The sequence below is a fragment of the Somniosus microcephalus genome, chromosome 2 (genome assembly GCF_052327205.1).
Source record: "Somniosus microcephalus isolate GS21.2 chromosome 2, FLI_Smic_1.0, whole genome shotgun sequence".
NCBI classification, from domain to species: Eukaryota; Metazoa; Chordata; class Chondrichthyes; order Squaliformes; family Somniosidae; genus Somniosus; species Somniosus microcephalus.
In genome coordinates, this window is record NC_140988.1 from 4,862,751 (window position 1) to 4,884,759 (window position 22,009).

Here is a 22,009-nt window from a genome sequence, read left to right on the forward strand (position 1 = left end):
ATCCGTCCGTTATAGGAAGATACCGGACTGGACAACACTCTGCTCCATCTGACCCATCCTAAAAACTAATATCCATCAATCACCCACTCTCTCAAATATCTGTCCAATTCTCCCTTAAATTCCTCCACATTGTTTACCTCTCTCAATTGCTCATTCCATGCATTCAGTCGGTTAAATTGAAACACCTTCTGGTTTTTAAGCCTGAAATCTGTGCCACCTGCCCTCGGGTTTGTGGTAATCTCAGAATGTGTTAACATAAGAACATAAATGGAATTTAACCCTGAAAAATGTGAGGTGATGCATTTTGGGAGGACTAACAAGGCAAGGGAATACACAATGAATGGTAGGACCCGAGGAAGGACAGAGGACCAGAGGGACCTTGGTGTGCATGTACATAGATCCCTGAAGGCAGCAGGACAGGTAGATAAGGTGGTTAAAAAGGCCTATGGGATACTTGCCTTCATTAGCCGAGGCATAGAATATAAGAGCAGGGAGGTTATGATGGAGCTGTACAAAACGCTAGTTAGGCCACAGCTGGAATACTGTGTGCAGTTCTGGTCGCCACACTATAGGAAGGATGTGATTGCATTGGAGAGGGTGCAGAGGAGATTCACCAGGATGTTACCTGGGCTGGAGCGCTTCAGCTATGACGAGAGACTGGACAGGCTGGGGTTGTTTTCCTTGGAGCAAAGAAGGCTGAGGGGGGACCTGATTGAGGTGTACAAAATTATGAGGGGCATAGATAGGGTAGATAGAAAGGAACTTTTCCCCTTCGTAGAGGGGTCAATAACCAGGGGGCATAGTTTCAAGGTAAGGGGCAGGAGGTTTAGAGGGGATTTGAGGAAATACTTTTTCACCCAGAGGGTGGTTGAAATCTGGAACTCACTGCCTGAAAGGGTGGTAGGGGCAGGAACCCTCACAACATTCAAGAAGCATTTAGATGAGCACTTGAAACACCATAGCATACAAGGCTACGGACTAAGTGCTGGAAAATGGGATTAGAATAGACAGGGCTTGATGGCCGGCGCGGACACGATGGGCCGAAGGGCCTCTTTCTGTGCTGTATAACTCTATGATTCTATGACTCTATAAGAAATAGGAGCAGGAGTAGACCATATGGCCCCTCGAGCCTGCTCCCCCATTCAATAAGATCATGGCTGTATAAAAATAACATTATAAAAATTAACCAGCTTAGAAATAACAAACTAAAGCTATCTGAAGATCATGTGTTCCATCTCAATCTATTTTTTTAAAAACCTCATTACGTTGGAAAAATGTACTTTCCCCAATCTTATTTCTGAATGAAATCGATTGAGAGCACGTGTTCCCACTGCTGACTGCTGTCTAACATTGAGCTGAGCTTCTGACCCCATAGCCTGTCCATCGCCGAGACCCAACAACAGTAACAAGAACGGTCAAACTGCGGGGTGCTACTGCTGCGCGATGTCTTGCCCGACAGGACCACAGGTCGGAGATTGAAGTGCAAGAGGTTCAGCACACCTGGTTCGCGGGGCTTATGATTTTTTGGCTGTTGATTTTATCTGATGGCTGGGGAACCAGTCGTCCCGCAGATCAGGCACGCTGACCTTTGCACTCGATCTGCCTTTCCGATCGGCGAGCCACCACGGTTTCCAAGCTAATGTGGCTGCACGGTCTGTACATTAAACATATCGACGGGAGATCATAGAATCACACAGCACAGGAGGAGGCCATTCGGCCCATCGTGCCTGTGCCAGCTCTTTGAACGAGCTCTCCAATTAGTCCCACTCCCTGCTCTTTCCCCAGAGCCCTGCACATTTTTCCATTTCAAGTATTTATTCAGGTATCTGGGCAGTGTGAATAGTTAGTTTGCCAATCCAGGTTGTGGTATCAAGATTCAATGTTCAAATGTAGTTATTGACTTACTTGTTACTTGACTAAATTTACTAGAATGATTCCAGGGATGAGGGGATAGAGTTACGTGGATAGACTGGATAGGCTGGGATTGTTCTCCTTGGAGCAGAGAAGGGTAAGAGGAGATTTGATCGAGGTGTTTAAAATCATGAGGGGTTGAGACAGAGTAAATAAAGAGAAACTGTTTCCAGTGACTGAAGGGCCAATAACCAGAGGACACGGATTGAAGGTGAAAGAACCAGAGGCGACATGAGGAAGTAATTGTTTACGCAGCGAGTGGTTAGGATTTGGAATGCGCTGCCTGATAGGGCGGTGGATACAGATTCAATAGTAGCCTTCAAAAGGGAATTGGATCAATACTTGGAGAAATAATTGCAGGGATATGGGGAAAGAGCGGGGAGGGAGTGGGACTAACTGGATTGGTCTTCGAAAGAGCCGGCGCAGACTCGATGGGCCGAATAGCCTCCTTCTGTGCTGTACTATCCTAGGATTCGATGAGAAAGCGTCTCCCTCTCAATAGGAGAGGGGTAAGAATACTGAGTGAAATAATTGTGTAATGTAGTTCACAGTGGATTAAAAAGTAACTGGAGTATTTTGGTACTCGGCCTGTTTAACCCGGTATGTATTTTCTTTCAGATCATTCACCGTGACATCAAGCCAGAAAACATACTGGTGTCTCAGTCCGGGGTGGTTAAGCTGTGCGATTTTGGCTTTGCGCGGACACTAGCAGCCCCGGGGGAGATTTACACCGACTATGTAGCCACTCGTTGGTACCGAGCCCCTGAACTGTTAGTCGGAGACACCAAGTATGGGAAGTATGTACTTCAGAAAATCTAACTCTCCAAGCGACGGAATCATTCTCCAACAGCAACTGCCCAAAACCCAAATGCACAACATTCTTTCTTTCTGTCTCTTTCTTTCTATCATTCTGTCTCTCTCTCTTTCTTTCTGTCTCTCTCTCTTTCTGTCTCTTTCTTTCTGTCTCTCTTTTTCTGTCTCTCTCTCTCTCTCTTTCTATCTGTCTCTCTTTCTGTCTTTCTCCTGCTCAGTATTAAATTCAAAGGACGGCACTTGGAGGGAGTGAGTGGTGGGGCAAACAAACAAACATAGGAACAGGAGGAGGCCATTTGGCCCTTCGAGCCCATTCCACCATTCAATTAGATCATGGCTGATCTGTACCTCAAATCCATTTACCCGCCTCTGCTCAATATCTCTTACCTAACATCCATCAATCTCAGTTTTGAAATTTTCAATTGACCCCCCCCCGGCCTCAACAGCTTTTTGGGGGAGAGAGTTCCAGATTTCCACCCCCCTTTGTGTGAAGAAGTGCTTCCTGACATCACCCCTGAACGGCCTGGCTCTAATTTTAAGGTTCTGCCCCCTTGTTCTGGACTCCCCTCCACCAGAGGAAATAGTTTCTCTCTATCTACCCTATTGAATCCTTTAATCACATTTAAACAACTTAATCAGATCACCCCTCAAATGAACACACTGGCCCCTTGAAGTCTCCTCTATCTGTTGCCTGTAAGGTTTCTGCATCTCAAACTAGTGGGTTCTGAAGTCTTTCATCCCTGGAACCATTCTGGTCAATCTCCTCTGCAACCTCTCCAAGGCCTCGACATCCTTCCTAAAGTGCGGTGCCCAGAATCGGATGCAATACTCCAGCTGAGGCCTAACCAGTGTTTTATAAATTTACTAGCTGGGGGGGCCCGGCGTTGCCATACACCTCCAGGTCTCTCTGTCCCATTTAGTTCATGTTGCCTCTCCTCATTCTTCCTACCAAAATCCATCACTTCACACTAGTTCAGGAAAGATATTCTGTTCTCCAAATGAGATAAATACCAACCGTGTGATCTGTGCCCACTGCTGTCTCCTTCAGATCCGTGGATGTATGGGCTGTCGGTTGCCTGGTAACGGAGATGCTGACGGGAGAGCCACTTTTCCCCGGAGACTCCGATATTGATCAATTATATCACATCATCAGGTGTTTTGGTGAGTGCAGCGGCTTGACTCTCAGGAATAGTTCATGGGCAAGGGCTGATACGGAGCTGCCTGATCCGGTCCTTTGCTTTATATTGGAGGCAAAGTTACCTCTAACTTTGGTTTTGGGGCCGCGCGGCCCCTTCAAAATTCCGCGCATGCGCAGTTCTTCCCTCTAGAAGCCGGTGAGCCGGGTGCGCGGGATCTCCAGAGGGTGGCAACTACCGCGCAGCTCAAAGGGACATTGGGTAGGGGCTGCCGTTAAACACAATTATGCAATTGATTTTTTTCCCATTCACTTTCTTCTGATTGTGATATTTAACATTGTTTTAAATTCATTTATGGGATGTGGGTGTCTCTGGCAAGGCCGGCATTTATTGCCCATCCCTAATTGCCCTCGAGAAGGTGGTGGTGAGCCGCCTTCTTGAACCGCTGCAGTCCGTGTGGTGAAGGTGCTCCCACAGCGCTGTCAGGGAGGGAGTTCCAGGATTTTGACCCAGTGACGATGAAGGAACGGTGATATATTTCCAAGTCGGGATGGTGTGTGACATGGAGGGGAGATGGGAAAGAACAGCACAGCCAGTTGAAGCAGAGCGTGGATAGTTACGGCCAGTACTTTGTGTGAGGTCTTTGGATTGATCGAGAGGGTGCTGAGGGGCAGCTTCGGCAGCTCTTGTGTCCCTGACGCACACGGCAGAAGCCTGGCTCTGTTCCGGCCAGGATTTCAATTTCCGCCCCTACGCACTGCTCACCCCATCAAGAAGACTTTCCCTGTCGACAGCAAGTGCTGGCACCACTGTCCAGAAGCTTTGTAACTTGGCAGCTGCGAGATGGAGCGTGAACAATGAGTGAATGTCGGAGGATGGTTGTCAGACTGTATTAAAATTGCATTAGCTCTTCTACCAGCGTGTGTTGCTGTGGAGGCTGTAACGCAGGATTTTTATGAAAGTGTTGCCCCCACCCCCCCAGCTAACATTTGGCAGGACTGATGGATTCCGGAGCTCTCGTGCAGATCAATGTTACCCCATTGAAATGCATCCCATCTGTGACCACTGCCAGCCCCAGTCTTCTGTAAGAAAGATGCGAGTCCGTTTAAGATTAGACCCAATATTTTCATAATCCAGTCGGCTTTACATCTCCCAAATATCAAAGTCTTTGCATTAACATTCCGCTGTTTAATTCTGGTTCCTAACAACAACAACAGTGGCTGACCTTTTACGTGCTGTTAATAATTTATTCACTCAGCTATTTCTTTTTCCAAAGTGAATATGATATTCCGTATCTCTGTTATTCCCGAGTCCCATCATACTGATCCGTTAACCACTCACTGATTCTTGGATCCAGTAACTGTGCTGAGGACAGCATCCACCTGCATTCTGTAATCATTGGGATTATGCTTCCGCTAATCTTCGATAATTAGGATTGTTGTTTCACCTCATTAAAACAAACAGGACTTGCATTTCTCCAGCGCCTTTCACCACCTCCGGACGTCTCAAAGCGCTTCACAGCCAATGAAGCACTTTTTGAAGTGTAGTCACTGTTGTAATGTAGGAAACGCAGCAGCCAATTTGCGCACAGCAAGCTCCCACAAACAGCAATGTGATAATGGCCGGATAATCTGTTTTCGGATGAGACGTTAAACTGAAGCCTCGTCTGCTCTCTCAGGTGGACGTAAAAGATCCCATGGCACTATTTGAAGAGTAGGGGCATTACCCCCGGTGTCGTGGCCAATATTTAGATATGAACCAAAAAATACCCCAGACTATTGGTCATTATTTCATTGCTGTTTGTTGGAGCTTGCTGTGCGCAAATTGGTTGCCATTCTTGCCTATGTTACAACAGTGACTACACTTCAAAAGTAAGTAATTGGCTGTAAAGTGCTTTAGGATGTCCGGAGGTCGTGATAGGTGCTATATAACTGCAAGATCTTTCCTAAATACAACAATTATCTTGAAGTGTGTTTTGATGAACTGCCACGGAAGTCAACATTTTCAGGTAAATTCACCAATCTTGCACTCGGAGGGCGCAAAAGGAAGCGTGTCAGTGAATCGGCGTTACAGTGTTGTAACCCTCCCTCCCTCCCTCCCTCCTGTCCATGCTCCCTGTCAACCGGGGCTCAGTGGGCAGCACTCTCTCATCTCTGAGTCAGAAGGTTGTGGGTTCAAGTCACACTCCAGAGACTTGAGCACAAAAACCTGGACTGACACACCAGTGCAGGACTGAGGGAGCGCCGCACTGTCGGAGGGGCAGTGCTGAGGGAGTGCTGCACTGTCGGAGGGGCAGTACTGAGGGGGTGCTGCACTGTCGGAGGGGCAGTGCTGAGGGAGTGCTGCACTGTCGGAGGGGCAGTACTGAGGGAGTGCCGCACTGTCAGAGGGGCAGTACTGAGGGCGCGCCACACTGTCGGAGGGTCAGTACTGAGGGAGCGCCGCACTGTCGGACGGGCAGTACTGAGGGAGCGCCGCACTGTTGGAGGAGCAGTACTTAGGGAGCGCTGCACTGTCGGAGGGGCAGTGCTGAGGGAGCGCCGCACTGTCGGAGGGGCAGTACTGAGGGAGCGCCGCACTGTCGGAGGGGCAGTACTGAGGGCGCGCCACACTGTCGGAGGGGCAGTAACTGCGGGAGCGCTGCGCTGTCGGAGGGGCAGTACTGAGGGAGCGCTGCACTGTCGGAGGGGCAGTACTGAGGGAGCACCGCACTGTCGGAGGGGTAGTACTGAGGGCGCGCGCACTGTTGGAGCGTCAGTACTGAGGGAGCACTGCACTGTCGGAGGGGCAGTACTGAGGGAGCGCTGCACTGTCGGACGGGCAATACTGAGGGAGCGCCGCACTGTTGGAGGAGCAGTACTTAGGGAGCGCCGCACTGTCGGAGGAGCAGTACTTAGGGAGCGCTGCACTGTCGGAGGGGCGGTACTGAGGGAGCGCTGCACTGTCGGACGGGCAGTACTGAGGGAGCGCCGCACTGTCGGAGGGGCAGTACTGAGGGAGTGCCGCACTGTCAGAGGGGCAGTACTGAGAGAGCGCCGCACTGTCGGAGGGGCAGTACTGAGGGAGCGCCGCACTGTCGGAGGGGCAGTACTGAGGGAGCGCCGCACTGTTGGAGGGGCCGTCTTTTGGATGAGACGTTAAACTGAGGCCCCATCTGCTCTCTCAGGTGGGCGTAAAAGATCTCATGGCACTATTTTGAAGAAGAGCAGGGGAGTTCTCCCCGGTGTCCTGTGGCCAATATTTACCCCTCAATCAACATAACAAAAAAGCAGATGATCTGGTCATTCTCACGTTGCTGTTTGTGGGAGCTTGCTGTGCGCAAATTGTCTGCAGTGTTTCCTACATTCCAACAGTGACTACACTTCAAAAAGTACTTAATTGGCTGTAAAGCGCTTTGGGATGTCCTGAGGTGGTGAAAGGCGCTGGAGAAATGTGCGCGTGGGATTGGTTAATGTACCTTTTTGTGTGGGACGCCTCTGTTCAGTGGATTCGGGAGCAAGTGCGAAGCCAACAGTCTCCCATCTGGCCTCCTGATGTCGCCGGAGAAGAATTTCCAACAGGAAGGGGTAATCTTTACGAATGCATGCACCCGGCCAACTTGGAAATTCAGATGCAGAGATCAGTACGCTCAAGTCCTGCCCATTAAAGTGAATAACCTCTGTTGACCTCTGCCCAGTGCTCCGAGATGTGGTCCATTCATGTGAGGGTCTGTATTAGGCACTGATTCCTACAATTTACCACCATGGTTCCTTTTGATTTGCAGTGTGCAACTTAATGAAAGGTTCTTTCTTCAATATTTACAAAATATTTTTCTGCCCCAGGTAATCTGACTCCTAGACACCAGGAACTTTTCTACAAGAATCCCTTATTCGCCGGACTGCACCTGCCTGTAATCAAAGAAACTGAACTCCTTCAAAATCGCTATCCCAAAATCCCCTTCCTGGTCTTAGACTTAGTAAAGGTACGTGACATTGTTTGAGTCATAGGAACAGGAGGAGGCCATTTAGCCCCTCGAGCCTGTTCCGCCATTCAGTTAAATGCTGGCTGATCTGTATCTTAACTCCATCAACCCGCCTTGGTTCTGTAGCCCTCAATACCCTTACCCAACAAAACTCTATCAATCTCAGTTTTGAAATGAGAGAGCACCAAATGTGGCAGGAGAGGACGAACTGGAAGAAAGCAGCAAACATGGGGATACCTTGCACCCAGTAGATGGGCCAAGTTTCCATGTCACAAAGTGTCTCCTCTCAACCTGACGTACGTTCACTGTTGGCCCACGCCAAGCGTTGAGACAGAGCTTTAGTGCCAGCTGTGGCTCTCTCGTCTGAGAGGCTCAAGTCCCAGGCCAGAGACTTGAGCACAAAAGTCCAGGCTGACACTCCCAGTGCCAGTACTGAGGGAGCGCAGTACTGAGGGAGTGCCGCACTGTCGGAGGGTCAGTACTGAGGGAGCGCCGCACTGTCGGAGGGGCAGTACTGAGGGAGCGCCGCACTGTCGGAGGGGCAGTACTGAGGGAGCGCTGCACTGTCGGAGGGGCAGTACTGAGGGAGTGCTGCACTGTCGGAGGGGCAGTACTGAGGGAGCGCCACACTGTCGGAGGGGCAGTACTGAGGGAGTGCCGCACTGTCGGAGGGGCAGTACTGAGGGAGCGCCGCACTCTCGGAGGTGCAGTACTGAGGGAGCGCTGCACTGTTGGAGGGGCAGTATTGAGGGAGCGCTGCACTGTTGGAGGGGCAGTACTGAGAGAGCAACGCACTGTCGGAGGGGCAGTACTGAGGGAGCGCCGCACTGTCGGAGGGGCAGTACTGAGGGAGTGCCGCACTGTCGGAGGGGCAGTACTGAGGGAGCGCCGCACTGTCGGAGGGGCAGTACTGAGGGAGTGCCGCACTGTCGGAGGGGCAGTACTGAGGGAGCGCTGCACTGTCGGAGGGGCAGCACTGAGGGAGCAATGCACTGTCGGAGGGGCAGTACTGAGGGAGTGCTGCACTGTCGGAGGGGCAGTCCTGAGGGAGCGCTGCACTGTCGGAGGGGCAGTACTGAGGGAGCGCCGCACTGTCAGAGGGGCAGTACTGAGGGAGCGCAGTACTGTCGGAGGGGCAGTACTGAGGGAGCGCCGCACTGTCGGAGGGGCAGTACTGAGGGAGCGCTGCACTGTCGGAGGGGCAGTACTGAGGGAGCGCCGCACTGTCGGAGGGGCAGTATTGAGGGAGCGCCGCACTGTCGGAGGGGCAGTACTGAGGGAGTGCAGCACTGTCGGAGGGGCAGTACTGAGGGAGCGCCGCACTGTCGGAGGGGCAGTACTGAGGGAGCGCCGCACTGTCGGAGGGGCAGTATTGAGGGAGCATCGCACTGTCGGAGGTGCCGCCTTTCGGATGAGACGTTAACCGTGGCCCCGTCTGCCCTTTCAGGTGTATGTAGAAATCCCTCGGCACTATTTCGAAGAAGAGCAGGGGAGTTCTCCCCAGTGTCCTGGAGCCAATATTTATCCCTCAACCAAAAATTATCTGGTCATTATCACATTGCGCTCTATGGGATCTTGCTGTGCGCAATTTGGCTGCCGCATTTCCTCCATTACAATAGTGACTACACGTCAAAAAAAAAGTACTTCATTGGCTATAACGCGGTTTGGGACATCCTGAGGTCATGAAAAGCGCTGTAGAAATGCAAGCCTTTCTGTTTAAACAGCTCTTTGAATGTTTAACCTGCATGGCTGCACTACAGGTTATACATTCAAGCTGCAACTTACAACAGGAACGCTGCTCACAGTTGCAATGACTAGGATCTGGAGTAGTTATGCCAGGTTTTGATGGTTCCCGGTGTTTTTGTTTTACTTATCATAGAATCATACAACACAGAAGGAGGCCATTCGGCCCATCGTGCCTGTGCCAGCTCTTTAAAAGATCTCTCTGATTAGTCCCACTCCCCCCCTGCTCTTTCCCCACAGCCTTGCAATTTTCAACTCCTTTATGTGTTTATCCCATTCCTTTTTGAAAGCTACTATTGAATCTGCTTCCACCGCCCTTTCAGGCAGCGTGTTCCAGATCACAACGCGCTGCGTAAAAAGCATTCTTGGGGGTTCTGCTGGTTTCTGCTGGAGTTGTGGTGGGAGAGCTGGAGACCCTGGTGGAATTTCAGGACCTAAATTTCCTCTTAGCATGTCATAGTGACACCGTACAGCGCTCTGAACTCGCAGAGTTGCACAGGACAGGGAACTCATTGTGTGACGTATTGTACTTCATTTCAATACCACTCACAAATATTTGGGCTGAAAATTCAGGAAGTGCAGTCCATTTGGAAATTGGGAGCCCTAGTCGGAATCTGTACCCCATCGTCCATCCTCACCAGAGCTTTAACATCTTCTAAAAACTTTGGAGCGGTGAATTAACTGTTAACACCACAAACTCCATTCCCGAGCCACTGACTCCATCCCTCTCCCTAGCATCTGTCAGAGGTTGGTCCACACTGTTTGCAACCTTGGTGTTATATTTGTCCCTGAAATGAGCTTCCGACCACATATCCGCGCCATCACTAAGACCGCCTATTTCCACCTCCGTAACATCGCCCGTCTCCGCCCCTGCCTCAGCTCATCCGCTGCTGAAACCCTCATCCATGCCTTTGTTACCTCTAGACTTGACTATTCCAACGCACTCCTGGCCGGCCTCCCACTTTCTACCCTCTATAAATTTGAGGTCATCCAAAACTTGGCTGCCCGTGTCCTAACTCACACCAAGTTTCGTTCACTCATCACCCCCTGTGCTCGTTGACCTGCATTGGCTCCCAGTCCAGCAGCAATCGATTTTAAAATCTTCATCCTTGTTTTCAAATCCCTCCAGGGCCTCGCCCCTCCCTATCTCTGTAACCTCGTCCAGCCCCACAACCCCCGAGATCTCTGCGCTCCTCCAATTCAGCCCTCTTGAGCATCCCCCGATTTCCATCGCTCCACCATTGGCGGCCGTGCCTTCAGCTGCCTGGGCCCCGAGCTCTGGAATTACCCCCCTAAACCTCTCCGCCTCTCTCCCCTCTTTTAAGACACTCCTTAAAACCGACCTCTCTGACCGAGCTTTTGGTCACCTGCCCTAATATCTCCTTATGTGGCTCTGTGTCAACTTTTGTTTTATAATGCTCCTGTGAAATACCTTGGGACGATTTACTATGTTAAAGGCACTTTTCCTTCCTGTCTCTTTTTCACTTCCTCTTAATCCAATCTTTCTTTCCCTCTCTCTATTTCTCTTTCTGTACCTGATTTGACTCTAATTCACCCAATTTCTTTTTCCCTCATTCCTCTGTTTCTTTCTCAATCCTTAAATCTCATTGGTTAAGGAGATAGACCGTTGGTCCCGTCCTCCACGGAGGTCCCTCGTCGCCCCGATATCAGCTCGCACTGCCAGCAAGTTACGGTCCAAAAAATTTGAGAGCTGAAGGGTGCGGAATAAAAGTCTAACTAAGGGGGCACGCCGCGAGATACCCCACTCCAGCAAGATCTGGGGCCATGTGACAACCCAGTAGTCATAGCAACCGGCACCAAGCTATTTTCTTTTGCGATTGACTGGAAAAAATAATCGTTTCAGCTGGTGAGAAATTTCTATTTGTAGTTTCATTCAAAACTGTTTCAAAATGAGGCAGAAGGAACAGGAAGAGGCAATATACACTTAATGGCACAGTTTTAAAGAGTGTGCAGGCACAGAGGGATCTGGGAGTTAATGTGCATGGGTCCCTGAAGGTGGCAGGACATATTGAGAGAGTGGTTAACAAAGCATATGGGCCTAGAAATTGGGGTGAGGCGCCAAGTTCGCCTGGGCGCAGAATTTTGCGCAGCGTTCGGAGCAGTAGCGATCGTCAGATATTCAGCCTCAGTGCCCCTAGAGGAAGACGGGGCACGGCTCGAGGCGCTCTGTGACCCTCTTAGGGCGCTGAAAGTGAATTTCACAGTGCAACGTGCCGCAGCGCCACACGCTGCGGCACGGCACGCTGCGGTACTGCAGCCCTTCCTCCCATTGTTAAGGGGGAGGGGCCTGCAGCAGCGCGAACCCCGATGGCGAGTGCCGGCAAAAGAGCCCGGCACCGTGGAGAAGTGCCGGGCTCTTGGGAAACAGCCGGCAATGCCGCCGGTGGGGGGATCTGGAGGCCGGGGACGGAGGTGCTGGCAGGCGGCCGCCGAAAAAACCGGCCGCCCCGCACCTCCACCTTAACTTGCGCCTCTGCCGGCGCAGTAAGGCCCCGTGAACCGGGCGCGGGTAGCGAGCGGCGCAACAGCGGCGTTCGCTACCAAATATCGCGATCGGGGCGCGAATGGGGCGCTGCGCACACCGATGATGTCATCGGTGGCGGTGCAGCGCAACAGGCTAACGACACCATTAGCGCCCCTGCTGAATATCGCCGGAGACGCAGCCAGTGGCGCTACAGCCACTGACTGCCTCTTTAGGCGCTAACAGGTGGCGCTACTCACCCAATTTCTCCCCCATGGGATCTTGGGCTTCATAAATAGAGGTATTGAGTGCAAAAGTAGAGAAGCTATGTTGAACCTTTATAAAGTGCTGGTTAGGCCACAACTGGTGTATTGCAACCAGTTCTGGTCACCACACTTTAGGAAGGATGTGAAGGCCCTTGAGAGGGTGTAGAGGAGATTTACCAGAATGGTTCTGGGGATGGGGGATCTTAGCTACAAGGACAGGTTGGAGAAGCTGGGTTTGTTTTCATTAGAGCAAAGGAGGTTGAGGGGTGATTTGATCGAGGTGTACAAGATTATGACGGGTTTGGATAGGCTAGACGGGGAAAGGTTGTTCCCATTAGTTGATGGTACAAGGACTAAGGGGCACAGATTTAAGGTTTTGGGCAAGAGATACAGGGGGACGTGAGGAAAAACCTTTTTATGCAGCGAGTGGTGAGGACCTGGAACTTGCTGCCGACGGAAGTGGTGGAAGCGGAGACACTCAATGTTTGCAAGGGGAGACTGGATAGGCACTTGAGGGAAATAAACTTGCAGGGCTACGGGGATAGAGCGGGGAATGGGACTGGCTGGATTGCTCTACAGAGAGCCGGCACGGACTCGATGGGCCGAATGACCTCCTTCTGTGCCGTTATGACTCTATGACATGATTTCATTGTTAGCGGTGCAGGTAATGTAATACAGTCTCGCTACCTCTCTCTCCTGTAAGACTCTCCTTGAAACCTCCCTCTTTGACCAAGCTTTTGGTCACCTGCTCTAATATCTCCTTATGTGGCTCGGTGTCAAATTCTGTCTGATAATCGCTCCTGTGAAGCACCTTGGGACGTTTTACTACATTAAAGGCGCTACATAAATGCAAGTTGTTGCTGATACAGGAGGATTGTATGTTTAACATTGCTCTGAACTGTTGCTGTTTCCTTTCCAGAAATGTTTACAGATCGACCCTGATAAACGGCCATCCTGTACCGAGCTGCTGGAACACGACTATTTCACAATCGATGGCTTTTCTGAAAGGTGAAGTAAAGCAAAATAAAGAAGAGTTTTGTGATTATGTTGGGTCACCAAGACTCCTGGATTATCCTGGAGTCTCCAGGAATTAAAGATAAATCGCTGGAACACTGCGGCGAGCAAAAACCCACGGAGAGAAATCAAAAGGGGCGTCAAGAAAATATTGTGTGTTATTTTCATTTACTTTGAACAGTTTTGAAGCCTGACATCGGTAGTGGGGAAAATGCTAGAGCCCATCTTGGGACATTTGACTACGTTAAAGGTGTGGTATAAATACAAGCTGCTGTTGTTTAGTGGCCAACATCTAATCATATGATCACATGACCTCAGTAACAGTGAAACTTCTCCCTGTGTTCACTGGAAACTTTAATCACATGTTCTGCTCCCATGTGCAAGTCCTCTATCTTCTAGATGACAAACTGATAATTTAACAGGGGAATGATAATACAAAGGGGTGCCTCACGTCGAGGACTGAGACTGGACCTGTTAGCCCACAGACAGAGATCTCGCTCTCACCTAATACTACCTGAAGTGGTATTGACCCTGAAGTTACACCATGAGAAACTAAGGCACGATCGGTGAACACATTTATCTTAAACCTCTCTCTCTATCATCTCATTGGTAAGGCGACAGCACTTTTAAAACCAGCAGGTTAACGTCTCCACTATTTTGGAGAGATTTCTACCGAATGCTGAATGTTTGTATGTTGGTATTCTGAAAGAAAGTCTTGCATTTCTCCAGCACTTTTCACCATCTCAGGATGTCCCAAAGCGCTTTACAGCCAATGAAATACTTTTTGAAGTGTAGTCACTGTTGTAATGTAGGAAATGCAGCAGCCAATTTGCGCACAGCAAGCTCCCACAAACAGCAATGTGATAATGACCAGATAATCTGTTTTAGTGATGTTGGTTGAGGGATAAATATTGGCCCCAGGACACCGGGGAGAACTCCCCTGCTCTTCTTCGAAATAGTACCGCGGGATCTTTTACATCCACCTGAGAGAGCAGATGGGGCCTTGGTTTTACGTCTCATCCGAGACACACATGATGGAGTAAGGAATAGAAGGATATGCTGATTGGGTAAGAGGGGTGGGAGGAGGCTGGTGTGGAGCATAAACATGGACCTGTTGGGCCGAATGGCCAGTTTCTGTGCTGTACATTCGATATAATTCTGTGAAGGACAGTTGGAAAGTAATTTGATTTGGTCTTGTGTCTGTAACTAGATTTACCCGAGAGCTTGGAGTTCGAAATCAGAAGGACTTGAAAGATAATCTTCCGCTACCCAAGAGGTCAAAAATTGGCAAGAAGGATGTGGAGGAACTATCAGAAGACCAGAAAAAGTCTGTGACAAATTCAAAGGTGAGTCGGGCCCGGTTATGGGACTGTTTTGGGGATTGTGTGAACACAAGGAGAATCCTGTCACAAAGTTGAAGTGAACGAAATGCAAATCTCTTTCGAGTAGAGTCTTTCATCTCAATTCGTGAGGCCTGTTGAAGATTTGGACTGGTCAATCTTCCCCTGTCCATCCACAAGATAAAGTACGCGAGGGAGTAAGGAATAGAAGGTTATGTTGATAAGGTGAGATGAAGTAGGGTGGGAGGAGGCTGGTGTGGAGCCGAAATATCAGAGAGCCACTGATAAATCCAATCGGGAATTCAGGAGAAGCTTCTTTACCCAGAGAATGGTGAGAATGTGGAACTCGCTACCCCAGGGTGTACGGTAGCACAGTGCCTATGTTACTGAACTAGTAATCCAGGGGCCTGGACTAATGATCCAGTGAGTTCAAATCCCACCACGGCAGCTGGGGAATTTAAATTCAGTTAATTAAAAAAATCTGGAATAAAAAGCTAGTATCAGTAACTAGACCAGATTGTCGTCCTTACCCGGTCTGGCCTATATGTGACTCCAGACCCACAGTAATGTGGTTGACTTTTAACTGCCCTCTGAAATGGCAGCTCACCACCACCTTCTCAAGGGCAATTAGGGATGAGCAATAAATGCTGGCTTATAAAATTCTAACAGGACTGGACAGACTAGATGCAGGAAGGATGTTCCCGATGGCGGGGGAGTCCAGAACCAGGGGTCACAACCTAAAGATAAAGGGTAAGCCATTTAGGACAGAGACGAGGAGGAATTTCTTCACCCAGAGAGTGGTGAACCTGTGGAATTCTCTACCACAGAAGGCAGTTGAGGCCAATTCATTAAATATATTCAAGAAGGAGTTGGATATATTTCTGGAGGCTAAAGGGATCAAGGGATATGGGGAGAAGGCAGGGACAGGGTACTGAATTTAGATGATCAGCCATGATCGCAGTGAATGGCAGAGCAGGCTCGAGGGGCCGAATGGCCTACTCCTGCTCCTATCTTCTGTTTCTATGGCTCTACCAGCGACGCCCACATCCCAAGAATTAAGTGATGATGGAGGAAAAGAGTGGGTAATCATTCAGTCCCAACCAAGACCTGGCCATCTTGCTATTGTCTCAGCTCGCTCCCACGCAAGTTATGCAGACATGTTATGTGCCTGTTTTATGGATTCTCTTCTGTCGTTCTGTTCTCAGTGACCTCAGTTTATATTGTGGCACAGGGTTTCAGGGCTTTTAGCCCCTTGAACTGAAGTAAGAATATAAAGAGGCTATACGCCCTTAGTCATATCATATAGGTGATTCCCTTCATGGCTTCGCCCCTCCCTATCTCTGTAACCTCCTCCAGCCCCACAACCCCCCGAGATCTCTGCGCTCCTCTAATTCTGGCCTCTTGCGCATCCCCGATTTTAATCGCTCCACCATTGGCGGCCGTGCCTTCAGCTGCCTGGGCCCTAAGCTCTGGAATTCCCTCCCTAAACCTCTCCGCCTCTTGTCCTTTACGAAGCTCCTTAAAACTACCTCCACCTGTTCTAATATCTCCTTATGTGGCTCGGTGTCAAATGTTGTTTGATAATCGCTCCTGTGAAGCGCCTTGGGCCATTTTACTACATTAAAGGCGCTATATAAATGCAAGTTGTTGTTATTTTGCTCCTGGTGGGTGTTTTCATAGAATCACAGAAATTTACGGCACTGAAGGAGGCCATTCGGCCCATCGTGTCTGTGCCGACCGACAAAGAGCTCTCCAGCCTAATCCCACTTTCCAGCTCTTGGTCCGTAGCCCTGTAGGTTACGGCACTTCAAGTGTATAACCAAGTACTTTTTAAATGTGACGAGGGTCTCTGCCTCTCCCACCCTTTCAGGCAGTGAGTTCCAGACTCGGTGGCAGTGAGTTTTACTGACTCATTGAGGTGTTTTGATTAGTTTGCAGCAGCAAGCTGCTCCAGAACCTCGAGTCTGCAGTCGGTGGGAGAGAGTGAGGGACCGGACCTGGAACTTTAATGGTGGTCTCTCGCTCTCTCTGTTTATTGTGGGTGTGATTCTTGGACATGATGGTGCCCTGTTTAGCATGTGCTTAGCAGCAGCCAATCAGAAGAGGGCGCCCACATCCAATCCCAGCCCAGGATCATTAGACATGGCTCCCACGGATCAATCAGATCTCTCGAAGGTGCTGAACGGAGGACGGACACATTGGCTTGGATTTTGTGCTTGAAATAACAGTGAGGCTATATCAACGGTAGCCATCATTAAAGAGCAAATCAGACAGCAGCTTACGGCGACCACACACGTGCGGTTAAACGTGGCAATGAGGAAGTTGCTGTCCGAGTTACCCTGCTCCTCCGCAAGCTTCGCTACACTGGTATTTCGCCGAGAGACTCGGCATTCAAACACAGGAAGGGCATGAGGTTTGGGTACTACCCCGCTAAACACGCCAGAAAAGGTTAGGGCTGGTGCATTCAGGTGTAAGTGAATTTTTAATGGCACGATGAGCAATGTTCCCCCTAAGACGCGCGGCGGCGCATCGACCGCGAGGTCCCGCGCAGGTTGGTCAGCAGCCGCTGCCGCTGGGAGAGACACTGCGCACGCTCAGCCGCGCAGCAAATTTAAAGGGCCCGCGCAGGAAAAAAAAATTAGAGGCAACGTTGGTGATGAGTCTTAATTACTGCCAAACAACCTCTCTGGCACTGAAAATTAACTTTTACAAGTGTGGAGTCTCATTCCTTCAGATTTTAATTATTGTTGGAGATTTAAAAGTTTTTTTAAAATTTAAATAATTTTTTTTCTTTTTAACTTTTTCGTTGTCTCTTATAATAATATAATAATTCAACTTTATTGTCATTGTACAATGCACAAGTACATGAACAACAAAATGTGATCTTGCAAGCTCCCATGATTCCAGTACAAATAACATTAACATTAAACGTAAATAGCACCGTCCTGGGAGAAGCAAAGCCGCTGCGTCTGTGCGCGCCGCCATTCCATTTCCACCATTCCTCCTGTCCGACAATCTTCAGCCCAACGCCCGGGCCTGCTCACCAGCCGCCCCTCCCGGGGCTCCTTCCGTGACCTTCTCACCAACCGCCCCTCCTCGGGGCTCCTTCCGTGACCTTCTGCACCTGGTCTTCCCTGATGGTCACTCCTCCAGGTACTAACCAGGCCTGGCTCTGCTTAGCTTCCAAGCCTTGCCAGTGACCCTGTCACTAGTCCCAGGAACAGGGCACTTCTATCACACTTAATCCCATTTTTCGTTCCCTCTCTTTATTTTGCTTCCTGTACGTGATCTAGCATTGAATTAAATATTCTAACTTACACCCCCTGGTTCAGACTCTGCGTTTGCCTCAGTAAGGATTCTTCAATCTGATTGGTTAAGGAGACACACCGTTGCCTTCCCTGCTCGCACAGGCCTCGGAACCCCTGTAGAGGGCGCCGCGCTGTTTTAGATTTCTAATCGCAGCAAGTTCCAGTGCAGAAGCCCGAAGAACGTCTGCGAGCAAGTGTAAGGAACAGCGAGCTCCGTTCGTTCACCACTGACCGCAAAATCCAAAAACGTTAACATAATATTTTACATAAGAATTAGGAGCAGGAGTCGGCCATTCGGCCCCTCGAGCCTGCTCCGCCGTTCAATGAGATCCTGGCTGATCTGATCTTGGCCTCAACTCCACTTCCCTGCCCGCTCCCCATAACCCTCGACTCCCTAATCGTTCAAAAATCTGTCTATCAAATATTTTCTCAGAGAACGAAAGACTTGCATTTCTCCAGCGCCTTTCACAACCACCAGACATCCCAAAGCGCTTCACAGCCAATGAAGTACTTTTTGAAGTGTAGTCACTGTTGTAATGTAGGAAACAGGGCAACCAATTAGTGCACAGCAAGCTCCCACAAACAGCAATGTGATGATGACTGGATAATTTGTTTTTGTTATGTTGGTTGAGGGATAAATATTGGCCCCAGGGATAACTCCCCTGCTCTTCTTCGAAATAGTGCCATGGGATCTTTTATGTCCACCTGAGAGAGCAGATGGGGCCTCGGTTTAACGTCTCATCCAAAGACGGCACCTCCGACAGTGCGGCGCTCCCTCAGTACTGCCCCTCCGACAGTGCGGCGCTCCCTCAGTACTGCCCCTCCGACAGTGTGGCGCTCCCTCAGTACTGCCCCTCCGACAGTGCGACGCTCTCTCAGTACTGCCCCTTCGACAGTGCAGCGCTCCCTCGGTACTGCTCCTCCGACAGTGCGGCGCTCCCTCAGTACAGCCCCTCCGACAGTGCAGCGCTCCCTCAGTACTGCCCCTCAAACAGTGCAGCACTCCCTCAGTACTGCCCCTCCGACAGTGCGGCACTCCCTCAGTACTGTCCCTCCGACAGTGCGGCGCTCCCTCAGTACTGCCCCTCCGACAGTGCGGCGCTCCCTCAGTACTGCCCCTCCGACAGTGCGGCGCTCCCTCAGTACTGCCCCTCCGACAGTGCGGCGCTCCCTCAGCACTGCCCCTCCGACAGTGCGGCGCTCCCTCAGCACTGCCCCTCCGACAGTGCGGCGCTCCCTCAGCACTGCCCCTCCGACAGTGCGGCGCTCCCTCAGCACTGCCCCTCCGACAGTGCGGCGCTCCCTCAGCACTGCCCCTCCGACAGTGCGGCGCTCCCTCAGCACTGCCCCTCCGACAGTGCGGCGCTCCCTCAGCACTGCCCCTCCGACAGTGCGGCGCTCCCTCAGCACTGCCCCTCCGACAGTGCGGCGCTCCCTCAGCACTGCCCCTCCGACAGTGCGGCGCTCCCTCAGCACTGCCCCTCCGACAGTGCGGCGCTCCCTCAGCACTGCCCCTCCGACAGTGCGGCGCTCCCTCAGCACTGCCCCTCCGACAGTGCGGCGCTCCCTCAGCACTGCCCCTCCGACAGTGCGGCGCTCCCTCAGCACTGCCCCTCCGACAGTGCGGCGCTCCCTCAGCACTGCCCCTCCGACAGTGCGGCGCTCCCTCAGTACTGCCCCTCCGACAGTGCGGCGCTCCCTCAGTACTGCCCCTCCGACAGTGCGGCGCTCCCTCAGTACTGCCCCTCCGACAGTGCGGCGCTCCCTCAGCACTGCCCCTCCGACAGTGCGGCGCTCCCTCAGCACTGCCCCTCCGACAGTGCGGCGCTCCCTCAGTACTGCACTGAGAGTGTCAGCCTAGATATTTTTGCTCAAGTCTCTGGAGTGGGACTTGAACCCACGACCTTCTGAATTGGAGGCGAGTGTGCTGCCCACTGAGCCACGGCTGACACACGTACTACACTGTTTAGTTTTTCTGATGGAGGGAGAGAACGATATGGGTGCGCGGGAGAACTGAAGGATGCTTTCTTACCTTCTCGGAAAACAGGATGAAGATGCGGAGTCGCGGAACAAGGAGAGCAAAGCAGACGGGAAACTACCGAAAACAAAAGCGTCGAAAGTTGAGCCTGAGAAAGCTGCCAAGTTGGAGAGGGCTTCAGGGGACTTGTGTGAGAACGTTGTCGACAGTGGAATGTTCCGGGGCTTGGGGTCAAGTAAGGTCGCGTCTCAGGGACTGGTGAAAGAACAAAACTCCGGCTTCGATGGTCCAAAGTCACCAGCTGGCACGGTCATTCCTCCCATTGCTCCAAACCCTTCCACCCTCGGTCTGACCTTGAGTTCTGGCATTGGAGTCTCCGGGCAACCCAGCCTCTGGTAGGTCCAACCAGGTAACCACGACATGGTGGTAGCCAATGTTTCCTTTTTCAGCTCCATTTAAATAGAGTAGGAAACAAGAGATGGATTCACCCCCAAACTGACAGACAACAACTTCCATTTCCTAAGTGGGGAGCCTTGCCCTCAGGCAGTTCATGTCGCTGCCTTGCTGCTTGCGTCAGCTTGGCTCGATTGGTCGCACTCTCACCTATTGGGGGTCATTTTGAGTTTGTGCGCTGGTATCAAACGAGTGATCGCGAGTCGACAGCCTGGTCTACATCTCTCCCCCATTTTTATTTCTGTTGCAGTCAATCGGAGACGGTAGCAGAGTGGTAATGTTACTGGACCAATCATCCCGAGGCCTGGATTAATGATCGGGAACCATGAGTTCAAATTGGAATTTAAATTCAGTTAATTAAATAAATCTGGAATAAAAAGCTAGTATCAGTAATGGTGACCGTGTCATTAAAAACCCACCTGGTTCACTAATATCCTTCAGGGAAGGAAATCTACTGTCCTTACCCGGTCTGGCCTATATCTGACTCCAGACCCACAGCAATGTGGTTGACTCTTAACTGACCTCTGAAATGGCCCAGCGAGACACTCGGTTGTAACAAACCGTGACAAAGAAGTATAACATTGAATATATGGGTCACTGAATATATTTAAGGTGGAGATAGACAGATTTTTGAACGATAAGGGAGTCGAGGGTTATGGGGAGCGGGCAGGGAAGTGGAGTTGAGGCCAAGATCAGATCAGCCATGATCTTATTGAATGGCGGAGCAGGCTCGAGGGGCCGAATGGCCGACTCCTGCTCCTAATTCTTACGTTCTTATGTAACGGCACTGTGGGACTACCTTGACTGCAGCGGTTCAAGAAGGCGGCTCACCACCACCTTCTCGAGGGCAACTAGGGATGGGCAATAAATGCCGGCCTTGACAGCGACGCCCACATCCCAGGAACAAATAAAAAAAAGTGAGATGGACCGGTTCTGCAGTCACATATTTCAAAATAAATATTTTAATTAGAATAAATCATAGAATCTTACAGCAACAGGAGGAGACCATTCGGCCCATCGTGCCTGTGCCGGCTCTTTGAGCGAGCTCTCCAATTAGTCCCACTCCCCCTGCTCTTTCCCTAGAGCCTTGCACATTCTTCCTCTTCAAGTATTTATCCAATTCCCCTTTTGAAAGTTACTATTTTATTGCCTATTGGACAAAGTAAGGATTGATTAGATTATATTTACTGTTTATGTTATTATAAATTTCACCGTGCCAGGCCATCGATCACTGGGGAGGGTTAAGGTCAGGTCACTGGTTTAACTTAATGGAACACCGAGAGCCAAACATACAGTTAAAACCCAGCCACTGTATCACTTGACGTCACAAATTATAACATCAGGATCAACAAGAAAATCTCCTGCCAAATTTCCAGAGACAATCCTACAGTCATCACCCATCGCATGTGTTAAGAGTAAAAAACACAGCGACCCCTCCTTTAATAGACTGAATCCATTATATGAAGGAATTAGAAAACGTAAGGATCCCAACACCAATCTGTTGGACATTTCACCCCTTCACCCCATCCCATTCCTGCATCTGAGGAAGGATGTTCTTGCCATGGAGGGAGTTCAGCGAAGATTCACCAGACTGATACCTGGGA

The 22,009-nt window shown here is 50.5% G+C and overlaps 1 protein-coding gene across 2 annotated transcripts in view; it reads left to right on the top strand.

Annotated features, from left to right (window-relative positions):
* LOC147122504 (cyclin-dependent kinase-like 2) overlaps positions 1 to 22,009 on the top strand; it is a 79,484-nt gene that overhangs the window by 35,760 nt on the left and 21,715 nt on the right. For both annotated transcript variants that reach the window (XM_086006005.1, XM_086006000.1), the window contains exons 4-9: positions 2,530 to 2,708; positions 3,773 to 3,885; positions 7,682 to 7,821; positions 13,232 to 13,320; positions 14,537 to 14,672; positions 20,022 to 20,347. In XM_086006005.1, coding sequence (XP_085862131.1) covers positions 2,530 to 2,708; positions 3,773 to 3,885; positions 7,682 to 7,821; positions 13,232 to 13,320; positions 14,537 to 14,672; positions 20,022 to 20,347 — 983 coding nt within the window. The remainder of the gene's footprint in view (positions 1 to 2,529; positions 2,709 to 3,772; positions 3,886 to 7,681; positions 7,822 to 13,231; positions 13,321 to 14,536; positions 14,673 to 20,021; positions 20,348 to 22,009) is intronic.